This window comes from Grampus griseus, assembly GCF_964374135.1.
Source record: "Grampus griseus genome assembly, chromosome: 8".
NCBI lineage: Eukaryota > Metazoa > Chordata > Mammalia > Artiodactyla > Delphinidae > Grampus > Grampus griseus.
This window is the reverse complement of record NC_139002.1, coordinates 57,407,508-57,419,533: the sequence shown is the minus strand read 5'-3', so window position 1 is coordinate 57,419,533 and position 12,026 is coordinate 57,407,508. Positions and strand designations below refer to the sequence as shown.

The window sequence follows — 12,026 nt, the reverse complement described above, 5'->3', positions numbered from 1 at the left end:
TCTGGGAAGCTGGTATGGGTTTTCTCTGGTTTTGTATACATAGGTATGTTTTCTACCAATCTCTTCTCAAATAAAATGGCCAATTGGGAGCTCTGTATTTGTGAGCTAAGCTTACTGTTCTGGAGACTTTGTTAGCACTGATTACATTATTTAAGCTTTCAAAAGAATAACTAAAACTAATGGCATAATGAAATTTAGGCAGGGTGGGGACTTCCCTGGCAGTCCAGTGGTTAAGACTTCGCCTTCCAGTGCAGGGGGTGCGGGTTTGATCCCTGGTCAGATAGCTAAGATCCCACATGCCTTGTGACCAAAAACCAAAACATAAAACAGAAGCAATATTGTAACAAGTTCAATACAGACTTTAAAAATGGTCCACATCAAAGAAAAAAATCTTAAAAAAAAAAGTTTAGGTAGGGTGGAGAACAGTGTGAGTGAGCTCTCATTTTTCATAGTATGTATTTGACAGATAATATCCAAAACAAATCAAGGAATAGTGGTACTAGCATATTATTTAGTCTTTTGATGGTAGTCATGAGAATAACTAAAGACAAACAGTTAAAAATGGTTTTTAAGGAGCAAACTGAGGATGAGAAGAGGCAATTAGGAACGCCACTTTCTATTATAATACCTTTGTACTAATTTTTAAAAATCATAAACACGCATTTCTTTGAAATAAATTAAAAAATAAAATGGTAGAAACTGAAGAGCAAATGTAAGGAATTTGGAAAGAAAAAAAATGTGTGTGTGTGTGTGTGTGTGTGTGTCTCCAAACCATTATTTATATGTACTAAATCTCTTGGACAGAGGGAGAATGTTGTTGCCAAGGAAACCTAAGCAACTGTTGAGCAGCAAATTCAGCTTTTAAAAAATATTTCATGGCAATTTATTCTGCAGAATATTACAGCCTACCACAGCTTTCGCAAAAGTCAGTAAAATGGTTTTAATGAGGTCCTTGAAACTTGGTTTATTATGTCACTAACATTTACTAAATATTCAGGTTAGAGTCTAGTACAGTGATAAGAAAACTAGAGTAAAGGTCAGATATCCTAGGTTTAGTACCAAGTGTACCACTTAAAAGCCAGTCGTTTGAGCAAGTCGTTTTCCTTGTCTGAAACTAAATTTCTTTACTTATAAAAATAGGGATAACTACTACCTAGCCTGCCTACCATACACGGTTGCTGTGAATATCAAATGATTCAGATCATCAAGGTTTGAAACACTACACAAATAAATTCAGTAATAAGCACTAATATTTTCCAAAATTAATAAGGTGATAAGTGTTCTTCATTGATTAAATGCCAAATTATGTAAAGTATTAGAAAAATGTGAACAAAAAATATAATATAGACCAGTATTGTAAAAATTGGATTGAACTAGGTGGCAGATCCAAGTTCTGGTCCAGGCTCTACCCACCACAACTGATAATTTCCACAACTTCTTTGGGTCTCTGCACAATGAAACTGGACTAGACAACCTTTGTAGAGGTGCTTCATGGGTGTGTTTTCCATCACATGATGATGATTTAAAAGGAAATTCATTCACCACTTTTAAAACAATTTGGGCTATATTTTGCTTGAAAAACTTTCACTGCTAGATGTTTGAAAATCACTGACTTTAGAATGAAGTCTTTTATTTCTATTTTCAGGCATTTCATAACCCTAACCTAACTAACTTATCTTTACCTTTACCTTCTACTCTTTCTCAACATAGACCTACATTCTGAGACCATAGTACTCTACTCATTATTTCTCAAAACGCCAAGCCAATTCCTGCCTCCATATTGTTTTCAATATGTATGTAGCTGTTGCTGCTACATCTGGCTGAGCAGCTCTGCCCTGGGTCCCGTCCCACTCCCCACCCATACATTCACACACCCAAATTTGGCCAGTGCTTAATATCTTTGATACGACTGTTTTCGAAAAGTTAAAATTTACAGCATATCAAAAACAGGAGAGAGTTTTCATGTTAAAGAGAACCTGGCGTCTAGGCCAGCAAGACTTGTCTGTAATTTGATAGAATGTATGAAAGCTGTGAAAGAAAGAAGTAGGAAGGAACTGGGGGCCTTAGTCAGCTCTAAAAGATAGAAGGGGAGAGCACTGTAGAAGAGTCATCTGCGCATTGCCTGGAGGAGGAACACCTTGATCCACAGACTTGTTGGATTCCAGTGGTAGGACAGTCCCATCACAGAGATTGATGCATTTACTTATTACAGGCTAATGCTGTTAAACATTTATGCCATGTATCTGACTCCCTGTGATTTGATTTCACAATCACTAAAAATATTCTGATTCTTTGACTTCCCTTATGGTGCATCTAGAAAATGGCTTGACTGAGACAAATCTATTTATATTACAACTGTACCATAAATTAATAAAACAGCATTCTGAATTCAGACATCAGTTTCTGTAACCTTGAGCTGGGTGAGTCCATCCTGAGACAAGACAGACTAACAAATTAGTCTGAAGGTATAGGAACCAAGGGTCAGATCCTGGATTGTACTAAACGGCACAACAGAATGCCACTCCATAGAAACAGGAAGGGGTACATGGGACCTCCCCAATGAACACCCTGTCTTGTTGCACTAATTTCTTTTTAACACTTACATACACCTTTATTGATTCAAGGCCACTAACGACATACTAATGCGTTTCTATGACCTGGTCTACATGCCTTTCCAACAATTTCTCTCTATGTACCCTAAGCTACAGCAGAAACAAATATTCTAAGTATACACATTAATGTTTTTATCTCTACTTGGAATATTCCTCCTCTCAATGTTGACAAGCCTAAATTTTAATTAATCCTGAAGGTTCAGCACAGATAACACCTTTTTCATGAAGAGATTTCAAAGAACACCACACACCAAGGCTAAAACGAGCAATACTGGTGACCTAGGCAAGTAGCAAATTGCCTTTAGATCAACTTATGTCTTAGTACTATGTGCCTCACCAGAGTCATCAAGAATCAGGGCATTTGGTAGGTTCTTTTTTTCACTATAAAAAAAATAAATAGGTATTAATCAGGTATTAAACTCAGTTTCTCTGTGCTGGAAGACCACATATGCCATCCACGTGTAATGCAATAAATGCTGTTGGTCTGATCTATTATTTTACATTTCTGCACTCTACATTTCAGTGCCCTGGGACATCATAGCCTAACTTACCTACACTATCTATCTACAGTAGATACACCTTTGCTTACTAATTAAAAGTATTTTTCTCATTAAGGGAGGGATCAATTAAGTAAATATTATTTTTATTAAATAATTATTAAACTTATTTAAATCTATTTATCTGTTAAAGGCACTTGTTACTTGCTCCCTGTATTATATATGTGAGCTTTTGTTTTATTTTCCCTTCTATTTTCTTTGAAGATACAATCCATATCTAGTTCATCTTTGTGTCTCCCACAGATTTTCAGCCAGTGCCTTGTATGTAGAGGGCACTTTAAATATAAATTAATTTCTCTTCCACTTACAGTGAAGGCTCTCCTCATTCTTTTTAGATGCATCCCATCTTCTTATTGTCTTCCTTGACTACCCAGTCCACAGGTCACTTACTTTTAAACTACTATAAAAACTGACAGCCTATACACCATTTAATTGCCACCAATACCATCCTTGCGTTATCTTTTTACATGTATATGTATTTCATAGTCTTTTTACATTTTAGTATACCCCAACAATATCTAGGTATAGCATGGACAATTAACAAATATTAATTCATTCAGGTAATATTTTTTAAAAAATCAAATCAACAGACCCATTAGGAAAAGTGTAGTCAAAACTGGCACCTAGGGCTTCCCTGGTGGCGCAGTGGTTGAGAGTCTGCCTGCTGATGCAGGGGACACGGGTTCCTGCCCCGGTCCGGGAAGATCCCACATGCCACGGAGTGGCTGGGCCCGTGAGCCATGGCCACTGAGCCTGCGCGTCCGCAGCCTGTGCTCCGTAACGGGAGAGGCCACAACAGTGAGAGGCCCACGTACCGCAAAAAAAAACAAAAAAAACTGGCACCTAAAGAGAACAAAAGATTTCACCCATGGCAATGAAAAACAAATTCCTATTGTTGAATGGCCAAAGGCTATGACATACATAATAGTTACTAGTAAATTAAATTGTGTTGGAATTCTACAAGTGTCTTTGAAGTTCATAAATCACTTTAGGGAGACACAAGTGCAACCACATCCATTTACTGACAGCAGATGGCTTTAAACAACAGCAATTAACTATATTAAACATATAAGGATAACTTTCACTTGTAATTTAGTTAGATATCCCTGCTGAAGATATTTATACAGGCAGTTTGTAGTATATATCATTTCACAGTATGCTAAGCCTTAGCTCTTTTATTTCTATTAGGCTTCCTCCTCCCTAATGAACCAAAAGTAGAAGAGCAATCTCTGAATCTTCACTTCTTTTGTATCCTTTCACAACAAGGAACTATATTCACAGCAGGCAATTAATAAATAAAAAGTTCAGCTTTTCTTACTGAGTTTCCACACTGTTAATAAGTAGATGAAATACAAAAATACATCAATAGCTCAAAAGGAAAAAGAGAGAGAGCATGAAAAAGGCAGGGGAAAAATGTGGTTTCACTTCCAAATGTGAATAAAAATAATTATGGATGTAAGGAGGCCAGCTTTAGGTTTTAATCATTGTTTTTCCACTACCTAATAATTTGCTATTCAGCTCCTGCTGTCACATAGCTTTTGGGTTGGGTGGCATAAGCTCACCAGGTAACCTAATGGATTTAAAGTTATTTGCATTTTGCACATCCTTAAGATAATTAATGGGATACCACAGATTTTTCACACTTGATTGAAAAAAAATATATGTATATACATACATATTTTTTATATATATGGTCAAATCCTACAAAAAGGGTGTTAGCTCTCTAGTATCTCAGTCAGAACACTCTAGAGCCTTGCTACTCAAAGTGTGGTCCACAGCCCAGCAGCATTGGTATCACTTGGGAGCTCATTATGAGGCAGAAGCTCAGGCCCCACCCCAGGTGTCCTAAATCACAACCTGCATTTTAAGATCTCCAGGTGATCTGTAAGCACTTCAAAGTTTGAGCCGCACTTGTCTAGACTCCAGAGGAGGAATTAGAATGTCCAAGATACATATGATCAAGTAATACTAAATAACTCGTAATTGCTTATTTGTTGGTCTTCCTCATCTGCTGACTGAAGGCTTTTCGAGGGCAGGAACCCTTTCTAGCTTCCTCACCACCAGCATACGCTGGACCTAAAAGGCCCTGAAGCACTACCCAGTGCTCAATGGATATTTTTTGCTGAATGCATGAATGACTGAACAAAGTGAAAATAAAACTTTTTAAGAAAGCTAATAATCCTTTAGGAAATTGAATAACATGATTTCACATATTACCACACTAATACTTTAATTCAGTATTATTAATTCCATTTAAAATATGTTGACTTCTCTATTTCAACAAATTCATTTAATGCATTCAACAAAGCAAAAGCCTGGATTATCTTCCTCTGTTGGAGCCAAGGGCCTCTTACAAGTGAAATAACTGCATTTTAATTTTAGCTCTCACATATCCATCCTATATGCCTGCACAAGATGAAATCATCGCAACAATTTGGAGGGGGTGGGGGCGGAATAGAGGAGGAATGGGTAAAGCAAAAACAATTCTGTATCAGGAGCATCACATGAAATCTGGAAAACATGATTTTTGGAATAGGATACTTCCATAAAATAACTCCCGGCCAGAAAAAGAAAGAGAACGCTTATCTTTCTCAAGAGCAAAAGGTGATATTAGAGAATACAAGGGAGCGATTAAAGACCAGCGACTACCTAGCGACGCAAGGTGGAAACACACCAGACCAGAACTAAAGAGGATAGCGGTTAGATAGCGTCCAAAACAGAGCAAAAAACCACTTTCAGATTTGCAGAGAAGGAAGTCAAGAGAGAAGAAAGGGGAAAGGAAACAGCTGTATTAAGGGTATAGCTTACGATGATAATTATTATTTATTATTATTTTTTGGATTAAGAGGGATGACATACACTTGAAGGGGGGGGAGATGGGAGGAAGGGAGGTTGCACTTTCGCGCACTGCAAAAGGAAGGGACTACAGGCATTCTTTCCCAGCTCAGACGGTCCCAGGGAGGCAGCCCAGGCATAGGTGGGTGGCAACGCCCGGCTCCGCTAGCCGCTGCCGCATGGCCTGAGCCATCTCCCCCACAGCCTGCCGAGCACCGGGTGGGGACGAGAAAGGGCGTACACTGGGTAGGGGGCGGATGCCGGGCTGACCAGGTACCCACCTTATCCCAAGGGAGCCACTCCCAATGGCCGTGTGTAGCTGAGGGTCCCCGGAGTGATAGGGGGCGGATGCCGGGCTGACCAGATACCCACCTTATCCCAACGGAGCCACTGCCCGATGGCCGTGTCTAGCTGAGGGTCCCCGGTGTGATAGGGGGCGTGGAGTAGGTTGGAGTTCAGGTCCCCCTCTGCGTTTTCAGCCATGGCAGCCAGACTTGGGTGTGCGGGCCTGGGGGGCCGGCAAAGACACGTAGCTGGAGGGGCTTGACGTGCGCTCACCAGGATCCCGACGCCCCCTCCTCACTGAAGGGCATCGGAGACCAACCGCAGGATGTTTGTGCCAGCTCCTGCCGCAGCTTTGGGGAAGCAGGAGAGAGGGGGGACGCGGCCGCCCCGCTCCCAACTAGACCAGCTCCTGGTCTCTCTGGGCGACCAGACTGAGGCGGTCCCACCGCGAGAGAACAACAACAGTCCTAGATGTCTGGGTCGTGGCCCCGCCGCGGCCGCCGCACTCGCCACTCTAGGCCCCGCCCCCCGCGCCGCTGGCCCCGCCCCTTCCCAACCCCGCTGACTTAAGCTTCCGAGACCCGAGGCGCGAGCCGGGAATGCGCAAGTTAGGAGCCGCGGGGTGGTGAGGAATCGGGGCACAGCCCTTTTTATTTTTTAATTTGCCTTTTTCCACGTGTTTTATCCTTGTTACAACCCCCACACACTCCCACGCGTCTCATTTTCTGGATCAGCCGCTACGGCCACCACAACGCGCTCCGCCTCAGGGCTCGCTTTGTGAATCTCCGTAGCGCGCGTAGGCCCCCTCCCGTTTGGTCTTGGGGCGCCCGCCGGCGGGAGGGTGCGCGGGGCTGTCCCCGCACGGCGTCACGGGAGTTGTAGTTCTTTTCTTTCCTCGAGGTATGTGGAGGCCGCCGCAAAGACTACAACTCCCGGCAGCTCCGCGCCCTGCGTTTTCTCAAAGGAAAAAAGATCTACCTCTAGGCTGTTCCCTACAGACACGCCCTGTCCGTGTTAGGTTAGCTGCGGTTTGTGGCTCTGGGCTTCAATTAAATTAAACAAGGACTGGTACAGTAAGGGGACAGCTGATACCCATTAAGTGCTTTACAGTTTACGAATCGCGTTTTGTCGTTTCAACCGTCGTGTGACAGAGTAAATGGACGTGATCCATCCCCATTTTACACACAAAGAGGAAACTGCCTCTGAGTGAACCGACTTTTTCAAAGAGGCGGAATTCGTGATGGAACAAGGGTTCCAACCTCATTTCAGATCTCAGATGGCAGTTCTTTTTGCTCTGCTGCTACAGTGGACTGGGAGGCAGGAAGAACAAGCTGACTGGGGAAAAACAAAAATCAAGTTGTGAAAGAGAGAAGATGTGTCAGCATTTAACCATAACATAAGTAAGAATGAATAAGAGAGTGCAAAAATCAATGGCAGTAGGAATACAGAGGAAGAAGAAAGATTATTGAAATAGTCTTAAATTTCTCCTTATTTTGGCCTCCTCTCTTCTACGAGAATGCTCACCTTTCAAGTCACACGACTTTAGGTGTGGGAGATGCTGAGAAGTGCTTACCTGTCAGACACAGCTGCTCCTGAGTTTCTTGGTGTAGCCTTACAATGGCTCCATGATTTTGATCGAGTATCTTGTAACTGTTTCTCTGGTCAGCATTTTTGCAAGGAGAGTGTAATAATATTTACACCTTGGCTACAGTAACTTAATGAATGGCTTTAAAATGCTTTGAGGTTCACAGATAAAAGACATAATAAATTCAAAGTATTACTTTCTTTCCTTTAAAAAATGCCACTTACCATAATAAAATCCCAGCTACCAGGGTACAAAGGGATTGTAGCACCAATCCCTGAAAAATAACGTGCTGTGGTTGGGAATTACAGTTTTTGCTAATCAGTTGGGTGTTTCCTTTATGGAGTCAGTGGGTTGTTTTAATCACACAAGTCCTGGGAAATAGCCATGAGTCCTGGAGAGAAATTCATCATTCACTATCATCAGCATTATTGTCTGCGATGAACGTTAATTAAACATGTACTCTATGCTAAGTGTTATGCCAGGGGCTGAGGCTACAAGAAAGTATGCAATTGTTCATTTCAAGAAATAAAATCTGTCTGGGCAGACAGGATGTATGCAAGAAAAGATAGCCCATGATAAACAGCAAGTGCTTGTTGCAGACAACTGTTAAGGATTTAGAGTGTGAGATAGTCGATAAGAGCAACAAGTGACAGAAGGGACCAGCAATGAGCTTTGAAGGATAAAAAATTAATAACTAGAGGAAAAAGGTAGAGGGCATTTTAAACCCATAGACCATTGGTCTCCCTAGGAGTTTGTTTAAAATATATATCCCTGGGGGCTTCCCTGGTGGCGCAGTGGTTGAGAGTCCGCCTGCTGATGCAGGGGACACGGGTTCGTGCCCCAGTCTGGGAAGATCCCACATGCCGCGGAGTGGCTAGGCCCGTGAGCCATGGCTGCTGAGCCTGCGCGTCCGGAGCCTGTGCTCCGCAACGGGAGAGGCCACAACAGTGAGAGGCCCACATACCGCAAAAAAAAAAAAAAATATATATATATATATATATATATATATATTCCTGGACACTGCCCCAGAAATTCTGAATCAGTGCATTGGGATGGGGATAGGGCCTAGGTACGTACATATTTAACAGATATCTATTGATTGTGACATAGGTGGCTAATCAAAGTGTGATAGGAGGACCAGTCTATTAATCCTCTGGGAGCTTATTTAGAAATGTAAAATTTCAGGCCCCATCCCAATCTACTGAATCAGAATCTGAATTTTAACAAGATCCAGTGATGATTTATATACATATTAAATTTGATTAAGCAGTGGTTTTTATAAGACAATTCTATTTCTATTCTGAGAAACACTACTAAGTCAACAGAACTTTCAAGAGATATAACTATATAGGGCAAGTATAAAAGATGGGAGAAATACAAGTTCTAATTCAATACCAGAGTCAACCAGCCTTCAATTTTATCAGCAAGATCATGACAGACATAAACTGGTTACCAGAAACTGCCCAGCATCTCCAGCTTGTTGCTTAGGAATTGAAGGGTAACCAAGAGGACCCAGAACTCATCAAATACAAGAATGGTATCTAAGTATGTCCAGAAGAGGGAGTATAATAGTTTTCCTAGTCAGGGAAGCTCAGAAGCTTTCATTTCTGTTGGAATTTGCCCAGGGTGTCCTGCATTTTTATTTGCTAAATCTGGCAACCCTAACTGCGGTTATGAAAGAGAATAGCTCTCTTGATCCTAATATATACCTTTTATTTATTGTCTTTAAAAATTGAATTAAGGGGCTTCCCTGGTGGTGCAGTGGTTGAGAGTCCACCTGCCGATGCAGGGGACGCGGGTTCGTGCCCTGGTCCGGGAAGATCCCACATGCCGCAAAGCGGCTGGGCCTGTGAGCCATGGCCGCTGAGCCTGCGCGTCCGGAGCCTGTGCTCCGCAACGGGAAAGGCCACAACAGTGAGAGGCCTGCGTACCGCAAAAAAAAAAAAAAAAAAAAAAAAAAAAATTGAATTAAGATACTCAAACTTCTCATTCTGTTAAGGTAGCAAGAAATTAAATTTTCATCAATATCAGGGATTCTCATCTCCAGCCCAGGCTTTAAACGGTACTGGGGAAAGAGAGCAGATAGCTCTAGTTCATCAAGGTTTCTGCTAACATCTGTATTGTCCAGGGTCATAGTGGTCTCTGGAACTCTGACAGCTTTCTCCTTGCATACCATTCAGGTATGGCCAGGAAAGTTGGCTGAGGCTATGAACTCCAAAGCCTCTGTCTAGGCACATGGCCATCTCCTCTAAAATCCTGCCAGTTCCTTGAAATGCTGCACCAAGCAGAGCTCAGGTCTCATTACCTTCCTATTTTAAAACTTTAAAATTTGAGGAAATCTGTCATTCTATCATTTTGCTTATGATCACTCTGAAAAGAGACGTATTTTCTCTTCTTGTTGTTCCCAAAGATACTTGTCATAAACTCTAATGAATGCTGTATTTAAAAAAAAAAAAAGGTCAGGAAAGGAAATGAGTATCTTGCAAGCAACTTTCTACTTTTAGCTCCCTTACTTAAAATATCCACTGAGGGACTTCCCTGGTGGTCCCGTGGTTGAGACTCCACGTTCCCAGTGCAGGGGGCCTGGGTTCGTTCCCTGGTCAGGGAACTAGAGCCCGCATGCCACAACTAAAGATCCTGCACGTGGCAACAAAGATCCCGTGTGCAGCAACTAAGACCTGGTGTGGCCAAATAAGTAAATTAGTGAATTTTAAAAAAACAACAACAAAAACCCTCTGCTGAGACAGGGGATACAACAGCAACAAATAAAAAGTGGTTTTCTTTGTGTAAGAGGGAAAAGATGCAGAGCACACCTGGGATTAGGGTGAAGCAAGGTAAAAACAGCTTTATTGAGATATAATTCACATACCAAACAATTTGCCCGTTTAATGTATACAATTTACTGTTTTTTGTTATGTTCACAGATATGTACAAACATCACCACAGTCAATTTTAGAACATTTTCATCACCTCAAAAAGAAATCTTACGCCCTTTAGCTATCAGACCCCTGTCGCCCTATCTCCCACTCCCAGGCCTAAGCAATCACTAATCTACTTTCTATCTCTATAGATTTCCCTGTTCTGAACATTTCATATAAATAGAATCAAATAATATGGGGTCTTTTGTGACTAACTTCTTTCACTTATCATAGTGTTTTCAAAGTTCATTCATGTTGTAGATGTATCAGTCTTTCATTCCTTTCTATAGTTAAATAATATTCCAATATGTAGGTTTACAACATTTTGTTGATCTGTTTGTCCATTGGTGGACATTTGGGTTGTTTCTGCCTTTGGCTATTATGAATAATGCTGCTATAAACATTCACGTACAGTTTTGTGTAGAATATGTTTTCGTTTCCCTTACTTATATACCTAAGAGTGGATTTCCTGGATCATGTGGTAACTTCTATGTTTAATCATTTGAGAAACAGCCAGACTATTTTCCACAGCAGCTGCACCATTTACATTCACACCAGCAGTGTATCCAGGTTCCAATTTCTCCACAGATTTTCCAACACTTGTTATTATCTCACTGTTTGATTCTAGCCATTTTAGTGAGTGTGAAGTGGTATCTCATTGTGGTTTTGATTTGCATTTCCCTAAAGACTAATAATGTTGAGAATCTTTTCATGTACTTATTGGTCATTTGTACATCTTCTTGGAAGAAATGTCTATTCAGATCCTTTGCCCATTTAAAAAAATGTTTTTAAGTTATTGAGTTGTAAGATTTCTTTATATTTCTGGACATAAGCCCTGAAACAATTCAGATATATGATTTACAAATATACCCCTTCATTCTATGGGTTGTCTTTTCATATTCTTTTTTTTTTTTTTTTTAAGTATCTCTATTTCTCTGGGGTTTTTTTTTTTTGGCCATGTGGATTGTGGGATCTTAGTTCCCTGACAGGGATTGAGCCTGGGCCTTCAGCAGTGAGAGTGCTGAGTCCTAACCACTGAACTGCCAGGGAATTCCCCATATTCTTTTCAGTGTCCTTTGAAGAACAAACGTTTTTTGTTTTGAGGAAGTCTGGTTTATTTTTGTTGTTGTTGCTGATAATTTTGGTGTCATATCTAAGAATCCTCTGCCAAATCTTAGGTTGTAGAGATTTTCCCTTTATTTTCTTCTAAGAGTTTTTATAGTTCTAGCTCTTA

The 12,026-nt window shown here is 41.0% G+C and overlaps 1 protein-coding gene and 1 pseudogene across 2 annotated transcripts in view; one reads left to right on the top strand and one right to left on the bottom strand.

Annotated features, from left to right (window-relative positions):
• PGM2L1 (phosphoglucomutase 2 like 1) overlaps positions 1-6,701 on the bottom strand; it is a 70,143-nt gene extending 63,442 nt beyond the window's left edge. The window contains exon 1 of the mRNA XM_082661095.1: positions 6,377-6,701. Within this exon, the coding sequence (XP_082517221.1) occupies positions 6,377-6,487 (111 nt within the window). The 5' untranslated portion in view covers positions 6,488-6,701. The remainder of the gene's footprint in view (positions 1-6,376) is intronic.
• Positions 6,702-6,863: 162 nt separating this feature from the next.
• LOC309825685 (anaphase-promoting complex subunit 13-like) overlaps positions 6,864-12,026 on the top strand; it is a 67,453-nt pseudogene continuing 62,290 nt past the window's right edge. Inside the window, exon 1 of the transcript in view lies at positions 6,864-6,914. The product of the transcript in view is annotated as an anaphase-promoting complex subunit 13-like (transcript). The remainder of the gene's footprint in view (positions 6,915-12,026) is intronic.